General features: G+C 31.1%; 1 protein-coding gene across 1 annotated transcript in view; it reads left to right on the top strand.

Moving 5' to 3' along the window:
• The first annotated feature begins 7,383 nt into the window (after positions 1-7,383).
• The window catches only part of LOC143056305 (uncharacterized), a 313,066-nt gene continuing 302,074 nt past the window's right edge, over positions 7,384-18,375 (top strand). The window contains exons 1-3 of the mRNA XM_076229390.1: positions 7,384-7,619; positions 14,303-14,390; positions 14,734-14,767. Coding sequence (XP_076085505.1) covers positions 7,455-7,619; positions 14,303-14,390; positions 14,734-14,767 — 287 coding nt within the window. The 5' untranslated portion in view covers positions 7,384-7,454. The remainder of the gene's footprint in view (positions 7,620-14,302; positions 14,391-14,733; positions 14,768-18,375) is intronic.

Raw genomic sequence — 18,375 nt, 5'->3', positions numbered from 1 at the left:
ACGCCGAGTGGCACCAATACCGTGCGTAACGTCAGATATATTTCATGAGAACCTTTTATAATGTTTTAATACCCTTATCTCGGACTTAATTTATATGTTTTGTAAACTGTTGCTGGGGCAGTCTTCCCCTAGCTTTCGAACTGTAAACTTGTGTTAATAAATTTGTATATATTTTACACTCATATGCGGCTTAGCTTAGCGAAAGGTAGTGCGACGTAATCAGTCAAACAAACTTTATTAGATTAACTCTCTAAGGAACGATCGTTTCCATTGGTCAATTCAAACTTTCGACCTCACACCTTCGAAAATAGAACACACATACTATAACGTTGAATGGACTGATTAATATTCACGTATCTGGTCAAGGTCGTTTAAAGCTTCCATCGACATATTCTCATACATGATTCCATGCAATCACAATTGTAGCTTTTATAAATGTGCATGTGAAATTCATTGGTTTTATAGTTTTCTGCAATTGGTAGTAAAGTTTAAACTTTAAAATCTTAACAGTTTTCACATCTAAATATTCAATTTAAATGTCTCCTCTAGATCAAGGGACGACATCAAAAGTTCAATGTAGGATAAAAAAAAACTCAATTCACATATTTTTTCATTTATTCCTACCCCCTTGCTTATCCTGCATTTTCTTTTACTCAATGGACTCGACGAATTAACGTTGTACTTGAAAAATGAAACCGTACTTTTCTACAAACACTTCATATTCTTTTCCAAGTTTTATATATTCGACATAGGATAGCGATTTTTTTCTGATTCCGTTTACTTGAAGAAAAAAAAAAAATCCCGAAATTGTAAGTAAATTCATAACATGTAACCAACCATGCTTTGTTAAGAAAAAACGGAGATGGCCAATCATGGCACAGGGGATGATTAAATGTAGTTTATAAACTCCAACGATATACTTCACATCCTCCTATATCTATGTAAATAGACACAAACAGTTTTTAAAAAAGTGTTTAATCATTAAATCATTCAAATGTATCGATAGAAAGGTGAGTTTCTTCTTGTGCATGCATTTAGTCATCCTTAATTTCTTGATATTTTGTTTATCAGTTTATCATACACGTTTCGTTTTGTATTTCATTTTAAATACGAATACATACTACATATACTTTAGCGGAAAGTTCAACAATGTTATGCAGCTCTATTCTTACAGTATAAAATTGAAAGATAAATGTTCATCCATTTAAAATCGAAAACAGTACATTTATATTTAAAAAAAAGAAGATGTGGTATGATTGCCAATGAGACAACTATCCACAAGAGACCAAAATGACACAGAAATTAACAGCTATAGGTCACCTTACGGCTTTCAATAATGAGCAAAGCCCATACCGCATAGTCAGCTATAAAAGGCCCCGAATTCAAACAAGAGAATTGTTCCTTATAAACTACGATTTCTCACAAGTATTAATTTATTATTTAGTTCCACACATGCATAAGAAATAATCTTCGCCGATGTAACATTTCAATTTATTACAACAACATGCCTTCACTGAATTCATTCAGGTGCACCAATGATACGATTAAAGTTATTTTGTTTCTATCTTTGGGGGACAATTTCCTCCGTTTATGGTACGCTTATAGCTACATTTTTGTACTGTGTGTATGTTTTATAGCATGAAAATAATAAAAGAGGAATGTCAGTGCAACCACTGATTAATGATTGTAATGGATCAGTATTATGAGATACTTATTATAAGTGACTACGACATTGTTAGGATTATAACCTATCGTCAGTATGAAAGAAATTAAAAGTGGTTCATATATTCATCCGTATAAAAGCGGCACATGTATTTTATTTTATCCTTATATTTCTCATCATGCCGGGTACAAGATAATTGAGTTGCTGCATGCAAAGAACTTAGAATATTACTTAAAAACAAACTATCAGTATAATATTTCGACCCCACTATTTGAAGTTAATAACTATCAGTATAATATTTCGACCCCACTTTTTGAAGTTAATAAAACATTTATTTATTTCTTTTGACCAAAGGTTTGTAAACTATACAAATCATTGTTTTTACGTTCGTAGTAACACCATAGTAAATTCCATTGTCGGTCACCTGTGTCAATTCACGTGCACACTTATTACATTGTTGTTGTATTTAAATCTTTCGGCCAATGAAATGAGACGTAACAAGTTGTTTGTTTGTGATACGCCAGAATGTTATCAATGGACTATCAAACGCTAAAGTCGACTGCATTTCAGTATATACGGTCTTGCGTTTAAAGCAGCCATAGTGTCGATTATAGACCTACAGACTTTAATGTAACCCGTGCCGAAGTTCACGGACTGATGCCGGAATTTCACGGGGTTATATATATTTCTTCAAATTTTGAAAGTATGGAAGAAAAAAATAAAAACAGAATTTGATCTTTGACCTCATTTTATGCAAAACTGTTACCACATTTCTTTTTGGCGACATCGATATTTCAATAATACTCATTTTTCCGAATCCAATGATATATAATATAGCCATATAGTATGTTTGACGATTAAATCTAATAAATATTGGGTCTGGTCACCGTACTATAAGGAGTTCTCACACTGACCGACTATAAGTTACTAATCATAAAAAAACACCTTCATGTATAGAGTTTAATATATTGTATTGTTATATGTGTACCAAACAAGATTTAAATTTCTTTATATAGTGCCTATAGTGCCTAACAAGATTTTGTGAGGTAGACGAAATAGACTTTAAAACGATCGTATTGACTTTTGATGTGCAGAAATAGGCAGATCGGACATATTTTGACTTTAGTTCCTTTCTTCTTAAGTTTGGGATTAATTGTAATCAACATATTCCAATGAGACTGAAAAATGTTTTTTTTATTATGATAAATAATAATTTTACCTGCCGTAGTCGTGCGTAAAATATATTTCGGTATTTCTCTTACGAAAATGACTTGTTTAATGGAACAAAACGTATTATTTGTAAACTTTCTCTTTCCTCTTCACAATAGGCTTTTAGAAAATAACCTTTCAACTGTATATTCCGAAAATTTTGTGAAAATCGAATAAGTGGCAATTCTTACCTTTCATACCTTAACTTTCATTGATAAAACATAATATTGACTCGTCCAGTGTCCAGTTTGAAGGTCAATTTAGTTACCGTGCAAATTCATGCACGTTCTAATTAATCAATAGTCATGTATGAAAGGATAAACAAGTTTGAAGGTAAACTAATAACAACTTAATCCAATCAAATTGCCTACGATTCAATAACAATGACCAGTCCATATCATAAAAATGTATAGGGGTAAACTGGGTAGGGAGAAAATGTCAGATATATTAAGTTCGTTATTTTGCAATAACGAGTAAAAATTCGTTATCCAATAGATTTGTTATAATTTCATAAACATGTCGTTATGTATTGGTATAGTTTTTGGATCTTTCATTAGCGCATTTGAGGCTGTAGAAAGTTTGGCCTTCAAAAGTCAACATAATCATTGACTTTATAAAGAAAATTCGCCTTTTTAAAACATTAAATGTTTCACAAATAATACGCGACAACAAAGCAAAATCATTTCTTAAAACACTGCAAAAAAAATAATTCTGATTGATGCAGTGGTATTGTCATAAATTGCACTGGAGTGAACAGTGGTACATCAAACGTCGAATTCAATCACACAATGTTATCACACATTATATATCAAGATTGTGTGAGGTAGACAAAATTGACCTTAAAACGATCGTATTGTCTTTTGATGTCCAAAAATAGGCAGATCGTACATATAAGGACTTTATCTAATGACTGCATACATTTGGGATTTATTATTATTATAATATTCGAATGAAACTGAAAAATGTATTTTTTTGTTAGGATAAACAACAATTTTACCTGGCGTAGCCGTGCGTAAAATGTTTTTCTGCATTTATCTTCGAAAAAATGGCGTTTTTTATGGAATAGAACGTAAAAACAGTAAACTTTCCCTTTCTTCTTCGCAATAGGCTCTCAAAAATATTTTATATAATGTGAATTCGGAAAATTATGTGAAAATATAAAAAAAGTGGCAATTGTTACCTTTCATACCTTAAGTTTCATTGATAAAACGTAATATGGACTGGTCCAGTATCCAGTATGCAGGTCATTTAATTTACTGTACACACTCACGCACGGTCTGATTTAATCAATATAATTGTACGAAAAGCATGAACAGTTTGAAGGTAATCAAAAAGAACTTAATCCAATGAAATTGCTTAAGATTCAACAATAATGTCCAGTCCACATTATAATAAGTAATAGGGGTAAACTGGGTAGGGAGAAAATGACAGATATTTCAAGTTGATATTTATGCAATAACGAATTAAAATTTGTCGACCAAAAGTTTTGCTACAATTTCAAAAATATATCGTTCTGTATTGGTATAGTTTTCGGACCTTTCATTGGCGTATTTAAAGCTATAAAAAGTTTGAGCTTCAAAAGTTAACACAATTATTGACTTTATACAGAAAATTCGTCCTTATAAAATATTTGATAGTTCACAGATGGTACCTGATTTTAAAGTAAAATTATTTCTTAAAACACTGCAAAAAATTTCATTCATATTGATAAAGTGGTATCGTCATAAAGTGCGTTGAAATGAACAGTGGTATAGCAAACATCGAATTCCCTCACAAAATGTTATCACACACTATAGTTAATTTTCCCTTGGTTATCATTATCTTATAGACAATACCTTTTGTATTTGTGTGTCAAATAAATTATATTCGGTAGATATAATCTTTTTGATAGATTATTCAAATATTATGTAAGTATTTAGAAATTGGTTAATTAAAAGATTTATTTCTTTCATGTCTCCATATTAATTGTGATTGTGTTAGTTTTTTTATTGGTTATTAGTGGCTTTGAACTAGCTGTCAGATAACTGCGAATACTCTTAAATCTGATCATTGTGTCTTTTTGTGTCGGGATGTATAAGTGCCCGGCCACGTCCACTTGTATTTTTGTCCATCTAATGAGTTGAGCCTTTTTCAACTGATTTTTATAGTTCGTTCTTATGTTGTACTGTTATACTACTGTCCCAGGTTAGGGGAGATCCCGCTAACATGTTTAACCCCGCCACATTATTTATGTATGTGCCTGTCCGAGCTTGTAATTCAGTGGTTGTCGTTTGTTTATGTGTTACATATTTGTTTTTCGTTCATTTTTTTTTATATAAATAAGGCCGTTTGTTTTCTTGTTTGAATTATTTTACATTGTCTTATCGTTGCCTTTTATAGCTGACTATGCGATATGGGCTTTGCTCATTGTTGAAGGCCGTACGGTGACCTGTAGTTGTTAATGTCTGTGTCATTTTGGTCTCTTGTGGACAGTTGTCTCATTGGCCAAATCACACCACATCTTTTTTTTAATAAGTAAAACATGTAGTGTGACACTGAGAATATAAAAACTACCCCCCCCCCACAGATGACAAGCATTAAAAAGAAAAAAAGAATGTTTTTTAAAATGAACATTACATTAGTTTCACATATGCAGCAGTTTAATAAATATTTTCCTGTTATTTTTTTTTTTACATAAAATTAGATAGGTATCCACCCAAGAGTAACCATAGAATATGTTCAATTTGACAAATAGGTAAACTAAAGTTTTATGAAAAGTCTTGTCTTGAATATGAATGAAGCTTTTAGCTTGATAAATACTAAGTTATATTCCTATACTATTATACTGCAAACAGAAGGAGTCCTTAACCGGAAAACAGTACGTATTTTTATATGAAAATATAATTACAATTGAAGCTTTCTTCTCACAGAAAAGGCAATAGCTTGACGATCACTTTTTGCACTTTTTTTAACTTCTTAACTTTCCAAAGAAAGTGACCTTCTGAGTTAGACTTATCTAAATATGAAGCAGGATCTGCTTACCCTTCCATTGTACCTAAGATCACCCACAGGTTTGGTGAGTCTCGAGTTGTTCAGTTTTCTATGTTGTGTTCTGTGCACAGATGTTTATCTGTTATACTGTTTTAGCCATGGCATTGTCAGTTTATTTTTTAATAATAAGTGTGAATGTCCCTTCATCACTTTCACCTCTCATTGTCATTAATTAATAAAACTAATGTAACTTAATTGAAAACACAATGGAATGAAAAGTCAAATTAGTAATTTCGATACAGAAAAGTCGTATGGCCGTATAACCCTGTATTATATAGTTTCACGCACCACATCAAAACCTTTAAGTTGTCACAAAAACATACTGAAACTTAAATCTTAAAGAGTTTTTTTTAACTTTGTTTGATTACGAATTCACAATTTTACATATTTCCATAAAACTAACATGCTATTCAGCACTAGGAATTTCTGTTGCAGATATTTGACACAAAATTTGTATTTTAACATGTTTTCCCAAATTTTACATCAAAGGACATCGCTACACGAAACAAATTGATATGTATATCAGAAAGACAATACATAGCAAATACGTCCAACAGGAATGTGGTTAGGTCTATGATGGCATTTTATACATTTTGGGGATAAACACTCAAATATATACCAAAATTTGACAAATCTCGATTTTTTTTAGCTTTCTCAAGATAAGTCATATGTTTTTGTATATAAACTCATCGTTGATACCAGGATTGAAATTTTGTATTTGCGCCAGACGCGCGTTCGTCTACAAAAGACTCATCAGTGACGCTCGAAATCCCCCAAAAAGTAAAAAGGCCAAATAAATTAGTTCTGAACAACTATGTGATTTCAAAAATTCTCAACCTTTACCACAACTTATTTCTTAGTTTTCGCTGAGAAGGTATTTGGCAAATTGCTCCTTTTTATTCAGTCCAAGACAAATTTACAACAATGTATTTCATAACAGTCTTTCTCTATTTTCATTACCTAAATCAGAGACATATAAAATGTAATATATGTCTCTGCCTAAATAAATAGATTAAAAAAGATTTTAAGTCTGTTTTATAACACAAAATTGCCTTCATAAATGGATGACTTTCCCCAAGTTCTATAAATTAATGTTTTTTTTTCTATATTTTCATTAATTACCTGAATAAATAGATTAGAAAATAGATTTAAGTCTGTTTTATAACGTAAAATTGCCTTCATAAATGAATGACTTTCTAATTACAAAAAATCCATGCTTTTAACAGGATTTTAATTACATTTGCAAGGTAACGGTAAAAACTACTTATCAAAACAAAATTTGCCTGTTGGTGAAAAACATCAATAGTTATGGATTAAAAGTAGGTACGATTAAATTATCTTATGAATTGCTATACCTATATCCCAATAAAAGAAAACAAACGTATGCATGACTGGATTTAACGAAGTTAAAAGTCTATATAATAAAATTCACGCCAATGATATTTTGAAACCGGGTTTTAACCCGTAGGAACAAGACGTGAGAACATTTTATTAAAAAAAGGAGGAACTTTTAAAAAATTGAAATAAAAATATCTGGGTCCAACAACAGAAGATGGACCGCCAATGGTCCTTGTATGGAATAATTTGTGTAATATTGTGGTGCTTTATTCCATCTGAAGCTAAATTCATCAGATTTAAGCCTGGATATGAATATGAATATAAATTTGAGTCCAATGCAGAATTAACAGATTATGGAAATTTTAACATAAAAGCAAAAGTAAGTAAAAAAAATATATTTAATCATATATGTTAAATATTTGTTTACGATGTTTAGAGATGCAATATGGGTTTATGATAATTTCGGCCTAAATTTTCTCTGTAATTTTTTCGTACAATACATAAAGACAATACTAACACATACTTTGTAAAATATGATTGTACTTTATGAGTGTAGTACTCTTAGGTGTATGGAAAAAAATGCTGATATTTTATTGGGGATAACCCATGGAAGCTCTAAAGCTGGTTTACATTATTTCAGATATACTTTAATTTGTCGGTTTGAAAACTGAAATGATAAATAACGAAAAATTGTCCATAACATGTTTTATAAATATTTTTATAAATTGTTGTTTTTACTTTAATGTAATGAGCCAGGTTAACCATGCAGTCATCCAAATACTTTATTATATCCTGTTTGGTTTTAATAGCCCAAAATGGGATAGACATTAAATTTGCAATAACATCTCATTTTTTTTATTGAAGTTAATACTGAACAGTTGTTAAGATCATAAGCAGCAACTCATCTCTTGGTTATCGACTTTATTAGAAACTAAATAAGTTGCTTGTTTGGTCCTCATTTTCTAAGGAAAAATCATTTATAATCAAGAAGATATAAAAAGAGATATGTGTGCAAGTTGTTGCCTGTTCTCATATATTACCGCATGATAAACGCTCTATGCTGTGATATATTACGACTCTGTCAACGTATATTTGTCCCCCCCCCCCTTTACAGACGATCCTCTTGAAACTTTTAATAGGCAATGCTATATTATATGTTCCTATCGGAAAACAATAGTATATATGTACACGCTTTATTCCGCTAAAGACTAACACTGTAATATTACTTCAAGCTGAAATGTTACATACTATTTTTACCATTTGGAACTTCTATTGCATGATAACTCAAGTGATATCGGTGACGAATATCATTATCTCATGATTTGTAAAGATGTGCATATAGAGAAAGACATTATTTACGGAAATATTGCTGTAAAAAATCCCAATACACACGAATTTGATGGTTTGTTTAATTCAGACAAATGAATAGTATTCCTCTAGAAAAATTATGTAAGTTTAAAAAATGATACTAGTGCATGTTAGTCCTCCAAGTTAACGGTAACTTTGCCGTTGACACAAGTGCATATTTACATATTTCAGTCTGAAATGGACTTATTGTTTGTGTAAAGCAAAATTATATCCGGGTGAAATTTGATCCGGTGGAAAGAATGTCACATTAGTTGTTATTTTTTATCCGAAGGAAAATATTTCGCTAAGATATTTATTCCTTTGTCGTAAAATTCTATCTGGGTACTTAAACTATTTTAAATAGTCATTAAAATACCAATTCACATTTATATACAGCTTCGAACTACATATTTTTTTGACACCATTAAATCTGTCAAACTTTCGTGGAATGTATAATGAATTTGAAAGTTCGATATTTTTTTTCTATTCTCTTAAGGTCCCTTTTGGTCCCTATAACTACTTGAGAATTTAAGTATTTATACAATGACTTAACGGATCACTTTGCGCTGAAATAAAACAAAAACTTGTCTCATTATTTATCCTGAAATTACATAATAGGAATAAATCCATTACTTTGTGATGTGCTAGAGTTTATTGCTAGGGGGCATTGTGAGCTTGCTCACTAATGTACTTTAACAGTTTAATGCGAATATGGCACCTTTAAAAATATTAAGTTAAAGTTAGATAAGATTATAGATCATTATACAAGGATTAGTAAACTATACAAATTCTTGGATTATATAAAAAAAAAAAAAAAAACAAAAAAAAAAAACAACAACACTTTCACCTTAATAATATGAATTCAGAGAAATTGCTGAGTTTAAATAGCTTTTGACAATCTGATTTTTAATATAAATTGGGTGACCGAACAGTTTACTACGTGTTAAACAATTTCGTGAAAATGTCGTCACTTCACCGATTTTTAGTTTTTTTTGTATCATCTCTATTGAAATCTTTTCATCGGAAAAATCATAAAAAAAATATCAATTTGCACCAAACAAAGCATAAGACTGAATTGAAACAATACGCCGTGGGGATCATTATCTCTATGATATATATAAACAATGTGACCTGTCAAATTAAAAGTTCTTTGTCGTATACAAATTACGGAATATTATGTAACATGCGTTTCGCCAATTAATTCTTTTTAAATGATATTTAGTAGAACTTCATTACCTCTCAATTCACCTGAATTGATAAATTTCATCGTGTCAATGAATATGTAAATTGAAGAACATGTACGGTTTCAAAACGTGTATTCGGTTTCCCAATTAATTAATTTGAATATAAAATAAAAAGATATAAATGACATGGTTTTTTTTAAGCAACTCCTTAATAAATTGCTTGGCCCTAACTAAAAATCCAAGATCATTCTTTTGGTTCTAAGTTAAGTCGGGAAGTTTTTACAGACGCCACCATGAGTTGGTAAAAATAAAATGCACCCGTCGCATGTGACCTATGGCATTTTCAATTTGCCAAAGGTAAACACAAGAATCGCCAGTGACCTGTCCACCTTTTTTTAACTGATCTGACAATAATATATGTCTTTTCTCCTTTATTTCGAGGAGAGGGACACGGAGTAGAATTGAGCAAAATCCGGATTTATCCGAATTGTTTTAGGAATTATTTTCAAGATGCTCTTTTCATAAGATGGCTAAGGGACTGGGTTGCCAGGTATATACAAATGAGCACGTTGCCAGTAATTGTTAAGGAACGGACAGGAGCAAAGGGGGTTAACAACATTATGGATTGATGTAGCTCTACATTTTCTATTTGTGAATCCATGATAAAAAGTATTCTTACAAATTTGATGCAACATTAGAACAAATACAGTGGCTAAAAGAATATAAAAGTCATGCGTTTCTCAGACTGTTTATGGCGTCTCCTACTAAATCCGTTGGATGTATTCTGATTGATAATTTAGCCTCATCTATTACACGTAGTTATTATTGGCTTTAAAGTAACTTTATATTAATTGCGAGTACTTTTAGATCGGTACTATTCATATTTTGTCTATATGTTAGTTAATTTGTTTGTTTTGTGCTTCGTGTCAATCTGATGAGTCAAGTAGTTTCCAACGGTGTGTTCTTATGTTATGTACCGTCACAGTTGTCTCCGGCGGAGGAAATTTAAGCGCATTGATAGGACATTTGATCGGAAAAAATCGGACGTTTTAGCGTCAAAGAAGAACCCATTCTAGCGTCTGATTTTTAACCCATTTTAACGAAAATTAAAATTGTCAATGCCCCATTTAGCAAAATATTTTTAACCCATTATGATATATAATAAATAAAAACTTCAGTAGACTCAAGACACCACAATATAAAACATACGATGTCTATCAAAGTACAGCACTAAATGTATAAAAGATTTAACCAAATGTTAAAAGTTCGTTCTAGCCTGGAATGTATATTCTAGAGAACGTACATAATAGGCTCCGGATATACCCAATGTACAAAACTTTTGAATTGCATTAGGAACTGTTCTTTCTCTTTATCTTGTCTAGATTGTGGTGCATAAAGATCAGAGCATGTCGGTTTAGTACCACGCAGGGCTAAATTTCATACTACTGACATTAACATGTTCTCGTCCTGGATATGCATATCAATTTGCCGCTTCATGGTATTGCTCATTGTTAAGGGTCGAACAGTGATCTATATACTTGCTTCTGCTCACGACATTTGGACTATGTTGGATAGTTGTCTAGCTAAATGGTAGTCATATAAGATCTCCTTAGATTATTTGAAAATTAAAAATATAAATCGCAAAAACCATTTTAACTATTGTATTTTTTTCATATAACTGTTATGACGAAATTATTTCAAACATCAAAGGGTAAACAGGACACGAGTACAGATGATTAAACAGGACACGAGTACAGATGATTTATAGCAATTTAAATACATATTTTTGATAAGACTCTAGAGTCATTTAATGTTATGATATCTCTGGTGGGATTAGCATGTGTGCATGCCACCATGGTGTCAGTTCCTGACCGTTCAATCAGAAATTTAGATTAGTATTTTTTCTCAAGTACGTTGCATCTAAAATCACTGAATTGGTTTGTCTTTAATTTTAATTTATTCCAATATCTAACTCTAGCTCTAACTTAAGTGAAGTTCTGTGTTTCATCCATATGACAGCCACTGTATGCATGTCCGAGAAGACTTACATGGTGTCGCTTATAAAGCTCATGACAGTGATTCCAGTTATATTTTGTCAGTTTACAGTCATACAATTCGGCAAAACACAGTGGACAACATGTAGTTGTCTGTGTCATTCTTCAATTGATCACGACCTAATAGTTGTATAGTGATGTAAAGATATTAAAAATAACACGAAAATAGACGCATCTTAAAAAAAAAAAAAAAACATAATGTCGTTTAAGTCCAAAGCATCTGGAATTTCCCAATCTATAATTATTGAAAATGAACAAATGCACCGAGTGGCCAATGTCTTGAACCAAATATGTTATTCTATGACTGTGTAAAAAATCATTTATTTATTTGAAATCGTTGACTCGTTAACTTATGCCTGCGTAACGCAATAAAATGACTAAAGATTTTAATTTCCATTTATTGAGCCTCTAACCAATGAACCATATTATGATTTTACTTATATATTTATTCATTTTTTTTAGTATATAGGTTTGGTTTTTCCTTCGTCATTTCCATTTAATCTATTGAAACGCATCCTACGTTTATTCAGATGATTGCTGTTTTAGTTCGTGTGTACCCCAATTAAATGATGTATTTTAAAAGTGTTTATATTACGCATATTAATCATAAATATATACTGTCATTTGATATACAAACCACAACAAGAAAGTTTTAAATTGTTCGTTTTTACGTTAAAATGTTCCGTCTATTCAGCCGTGAATATTTTTAAATAAGATGTTAACACATGACTAATTCATGTAATGGATAAATACATACGTATTTTATTATCATTTAGAGATACTATAGTAAGTCATAAGAGGATTGAATGATCATGTAAAATAGTTGCCAATGCCATCAAAACAAATTTGATCTAAATCTGATTTAGTCTTAGGTGTTGTGTGTAAACAAATTTGATCTAAATCTGATTTAGTCCTAAGTGTACGTTTTGCACATGAACGGTTTCTGTAGTGTTAGACGCTTTTTATGTAACATGTCTCAGTTCTTAAATATTTATTAATTTTTATTCGCACTTTTGATCAAGTGAAATAATTGGATGTAAGATATTCTTTTTTTTATGCATCACTCTGATTTAGTTGGTGAGTATAGTTGGTCAAATACCGCTGGATGAGCTTTAACTATAAAAAAGAAAATGCGAAAGAGACATACGGTGACATGGAAGCAAATAATAATTCTATCGACTGATGATTTCCTAGATGCAGTATTGAATAACTGAATATGACTTTATCTGAAATGTCCTATACTTTTAATAAACATATAACAGGTAAGCTTAAAGACGTGTTGTGTGTAAACAAATAGCTGAAACTGATTTACCTCATAAATATAGTATATTCAATGAAAAAGAAAAGAAAAAAGTGAATAGGTAAAAAAGAATAAAAATGAAGGGTTAAATATCTGTTAATGAAAATCCCATTACACTATAATATTGGCTACTGGACGTTGTCAGACGTAAATTCTTTGTTGTTTCCTCTGTGGTATCTAGTAGCGTGTTCCCTTGAGTGCAGAAGGGTACGATCACCGAAAAACAATATTATGAATATTTGTTATTTTCCTGCTTAGTACGCAGTACTTTGAGTTAGATCTACCAATAACATCTGAGACAGAGTAAATAGTCCGTAAAGAGTGACTTGTTTCCCTGTGAATAGCTAGTTAGAACCCGACTCGATGTGTTGGTCTTGTACATTCAAACTGGTACATACTATTTATGTATATTAAGTATGTTATTCCCATATTTAAAGAATGGTTTATTTTCATACAACCTTATATTAGTAATTCAAACGATGAATTGAATTGAAAATATTTGAAACAAGTTTCTCAATTATCAAAATCTAAGTAGTCTGTAACACGTGTGTTATAATAATCTGAGGTTCATTTTTTTCGTCTATCGTCTATGGTCTTACTTTTCTTTGTTTTTTTTCGCTATAGTTTTGCTTGTCTTGCTTTTTTTAAGGTTTCTGATTGGCGTTCAAACTTTTTCTATATTCTAACTCTTTACAAATGACGTAATGCCAGTCACATAACCAGTGACCGGCGGCGCAATGTATCATAATGTATATAATTTAAAAGTTACTTTCATATATAAAGCAATTGATCAGTATTAGCCAAACCATTACCACTTACCATTGTCTCAGTTAAAAGGTTGAAACAGAGATATATAATGATATAAAAATATAGTATTATATTCTGAATAAAGTATATAATTTGAGCTGATGCTACTATATATATAAACACCATATCTGTTTATAGGGGAATAATCCTTACAGAAATTGATTGTCTCCCATATTACTTTCTCTTCCATTTGCATGCAATAACTGTTCAGTGTTCTATTGTGATGCATTTCATTTTATTATTTCATTTTTATAATTAACACAAATCATTGTAATCATACATAATTGGATAAATAAAGTATTCTTATTCTTATTCTTATAGTAGTCTCAGGATTTGACATGTTTTATCATTTGTTTTCTGTTACTTACAGATCAGTTTTACAAATATAGATGAAAAGTATGGCTACCAGGAAATTCTGTTACGAATTTATTCGTTTACCTTTTATGCAAAAGATCCAGGTAAGATATTGTTAAGCCTCTCCTCCATTTGGAATTAAAAACAACACTGACAAACAAACTGAAACATAAACACAAATCCGCAAAACCCGTAATTCAAAAAATATTTAAAAGATGAAATAAAGAGAAAAATACACCCTTGATAAAACCATTTGTTTAACATTCCGGTGATTTTTCAATATAAGTTACAATTGTGGTAGCCTCCTGCACTGCTTTTTATTTATAAATCATACTTGTTTTCTTCTCGAAAATGCGGATCCGATTGCTCACTTGTCCAATGATTAAAAACGCACGATTCAGATCCCTTGCCATGCATATGCACTAATCTATATATCCATTTTTTCAGATACGCCTGGACATGACATGGACTTAAGTAAATGGTGAGTTATTTTAAATACAGATAATAATTAGTATAAAGTCCCAGAATTGATACAGTCGTGAGCTGAGACTACTATAACACTGTGTTATAATAGTCTCAGCAAGACTAATATACGTCCTTGGTCTCAGTCGTGAGAGAGAAAATTTAAAGATAAAAATCCCTTACCGATTGTATAAGTCGTAGCTCTTTGCGTTCCCTAACTGTGATGGTATACGATCCTCGAAAAGAAAAAAAATCGTTTGTTGAATAATTATACTTTTAACAATATTACTCTTCTTATTCTGAGTTTTTGCTGCTGTCCAAAATCAAAGTTGAAGAACATATTCAGTCATCAGAATATGAATTACATCGGCAATTAGTAATCCATGACTGTCTTGAACATTAAAAGTTAAACTATAAAATATTAAAAATAAACCACACTTCTTATTTCTAGTATTTGTCGCTGAGCAACACAGTTAATCACTGAACCCTATGAAAAAACAGAGACACACTTTGAACAGAGACATATATGTATATGGTGGCACGGTAGTATTTCCTGGCCCATAGGGGTTATGATAGCCTTTTTAAAATTTTCACCACTTTCTAACACTGCAAAAAATTCTACATTCACAGTTAACTGAAGTACTTTCATTTTACTATTTAGAAATGAATTTGAATATGTATCATGACCGTTTACTTTTTTTGCTATATTTAAATACCTAAGGCCACTAGTGTTTTTAGGTCTTTTATGGTGCAGTGAATACAAAATTAAAAAAAATTCTCAAAAATTCATTTTCATCTGTATGTAAAATTATTTCATATTTTTCTACACCTGATTCATCCCTCAGTTTGGGAAAGTATGTTCAGTTGATACTGTATTTTTTGTCCAATCACACTGTTTAGATACATTAACCTAAGTAGGGTACACAAAAGAGCAACCTAAATTCTGGAATGCAAATACTACCGTGCCACCTTAACCAAGACATAACAAACCTGAAACCAGTCATGACACCTATGATGCATAGACTTCTTACTTTTGAACATAGTACAATAAAGAATACTTGTCTGCACTCATTTCTTACCAAAAAAAAATGAAAGATTACAACCCTACCCCATCTGGCAGATTTTCACTTTTTTTTTTATCTTACCATTTTAACCTAAGGAGTGCACAAAACCCAAATAGATGATGTTTCAACAAAACACAGAAGTCAAACATGGTGATTCAGGAGGAATTATTGGATTGCCAACTCTATTTATGGTTAATCTGACTAAAAGAAACAGTTTAAGCACCAAATCATGAAAAATGATATTAAAGTCCATTCCACATTTTACAGCATGCCTTATATTACTTTAAGCATTTCCAGATTATAAAGGCAATACAACAAGAGTCTTCAGATTACAGTTAACTATTATTCTAAAATGTTTTTGACAATACATGTACTAGAACACATCTCTAAGTTGACTGTTTGTCTATTTCTTATGTATGCATTAAGTTAAATTATGTCCCCTTACATAATCAAATTGCCTTTATTTTGCTTTTCACTGTCAGAAAATCTTAACAATTAATGGCATTTGCATGGAAAATGAATAAACCATTAAATCATGCTTATATAACATTATAATTTCATTCTTTGTCAAAAATAATGTCTTGTCAATGTAAAGCAACCCCTATTGCTATCTCTATTTCAGCCAAATATGAGGGCTAAATGAATAAGTAAGGACCCCTTAACCACTTAATGGTTCCAAAAATGCTCCTACTGGTGTCATGATACCTCAGAACTACAAATAAAACCCGAAGAAAACTAGTATAGTTGTACTTGTGTTGAAAAAAATAAGAAATTATGCAATTTATTTATTTCGGTGGAAATAATAGGATGTACATGCAATCAAAGAATGTCGCGTCTCAAATTCCAGTGGTTGCACATGTGTCAGACACTGCGAAAAGTTAAACCGAGCCTATATAATTAAAAATGCATTGAAAGTTACATAAAAACAATGAAGTCCTACTTTTTAGGTAAATTTTTACATTATTACCAACAGATCAGGTAAAATTTGCTGAATCAGCAATTTTTACTCTCAGGGTGGAATTTAAGGCTTGTTTTTATCATAGTTGCCCTAAATCAAATTTTTATTGATAAACTTACAAATTGCATAGGTAAAAAAATTTCTTTTATTGATTTAGTGTAAAAATATATATCCCCCTTAAGGTGGCACGGTAGTATTTCCTGGCCCATAGGGGTTATGATAGCCTTTTTAAAATTTTCACCACTTTCTAACACTGCAAAAAATTCTACATTCACAGTTAACTGAAGTACTTTCATTTTACTATTTAGAAATGAATTTGAATATGTATCATGACCGTTTACTTTTTTTGCTATATTTAAATACCTAAGGCCACTAGTGTTTTTAGGTCTTTTATGGTGCAGTGAATACAAAATTAAAAAAAATTCTCAAAAATTCATTTTCATCTGTATGTAAAATTATTTCATATTTTTCTACACCTGATTCATCCCTCAGTTTGGGAAAGTATGTTCAGTTGATACTGTATTTTTTGTCCAATCACACTGTTTAGATACATTAACCTAAGTAGGGTACACAAAAGAGCAACCTAAATTCTGGAATGCAAATACTACCGTGCCACCTTAACCAAGACATAACAAACCTGAAACCAGTCATGACACCTATGATGCATAGACTTCTTACTTTTGAACATAGTACAATAAAGAATACTTGTCTGCACTCATTTCTTACCAAAAAAAAATGAAAGATTACAACCCTACCCCATCTGGCAGATTTTCACTTTTTTTTTTATCTTACCATTTTAACCTAAGGAGTGCACAAAACCCAAATAGATGATGTTTCAACAAAACACAGAAGTCAAACATGGTGATTCAGGAGGAATTATTGGATTGCCAACTCTATTTATGGTTAATCTGACTAAAAGAAACAGTTTAAGCACCAAATCATGAAAAATGATATTAAAGTCCATTCCACATTTTACAGCATGCCTTATATTACTTTAAGCATTTCCAGATTATAAAGGCAATACAACAAGAGTCTTCAGATTACAGTTAACTATTATTCTAAAATGTTTTTGACAATACATGTACTAGAACACATCTCTAAGTTGACTGTTTGTCTATTTCTTATGTATGCATTAAGTTAAATTATGTCCCCTTACATAATCAAATTGCCTTTATTTTGCTTTTCACTGTCAGAAAATCTTAACAATTAATGGCATTTGCATGGAAAATGAATAAACCATTAAATCATGCTTATATAACATTATAATTTCATTCTTTGTCAAAAATAATGTCTTGTCAATGTAAAGCAACCCCTATTGCTATCTCTATTTCAGCCAAATATGAGGGCTAAATGAATAAGTAAGGACCCCTTAACCACTTAATGGTTCCAAAAATGCTCCTACTGGTGTCATGATACCTCAGAACTACAAATAAAACCCGAAGAAAACTAGTATAGTTGTACTTGTGTTGAAAAAAATAAGAAATTATGCAATTTATTTATTTCGGTGGAAATAATAGGATGTACATGCAATCAAAGAATGTCGCGTCTCAAATTCCAGTGGTTGCACATGTGTCAGACACTGCGAAAAGTTAAACCGAGCCTATA

The sequence above is a fragment of the Mytilus galloprovincialis genome, chromosome 13 (assembly GCF_965363235.1).
Source record: "Mytilus galloprovincialis chromosome 13, xbMytGall1.hap1.1, whole genome shotgun sequence".
Classification (NCBI taxonomy): Eukaryota; Metazoa; Mollusca; class Bivalvia; order Mytilida; family Mytilidae; genus Mytilus; species Mytilus galloprovincialis.
The sequence above is the reverse complement of the archived record's forward strand: the minus strand, read 5'-3'. Positions and strand labels throughout refer to the sequence as shown.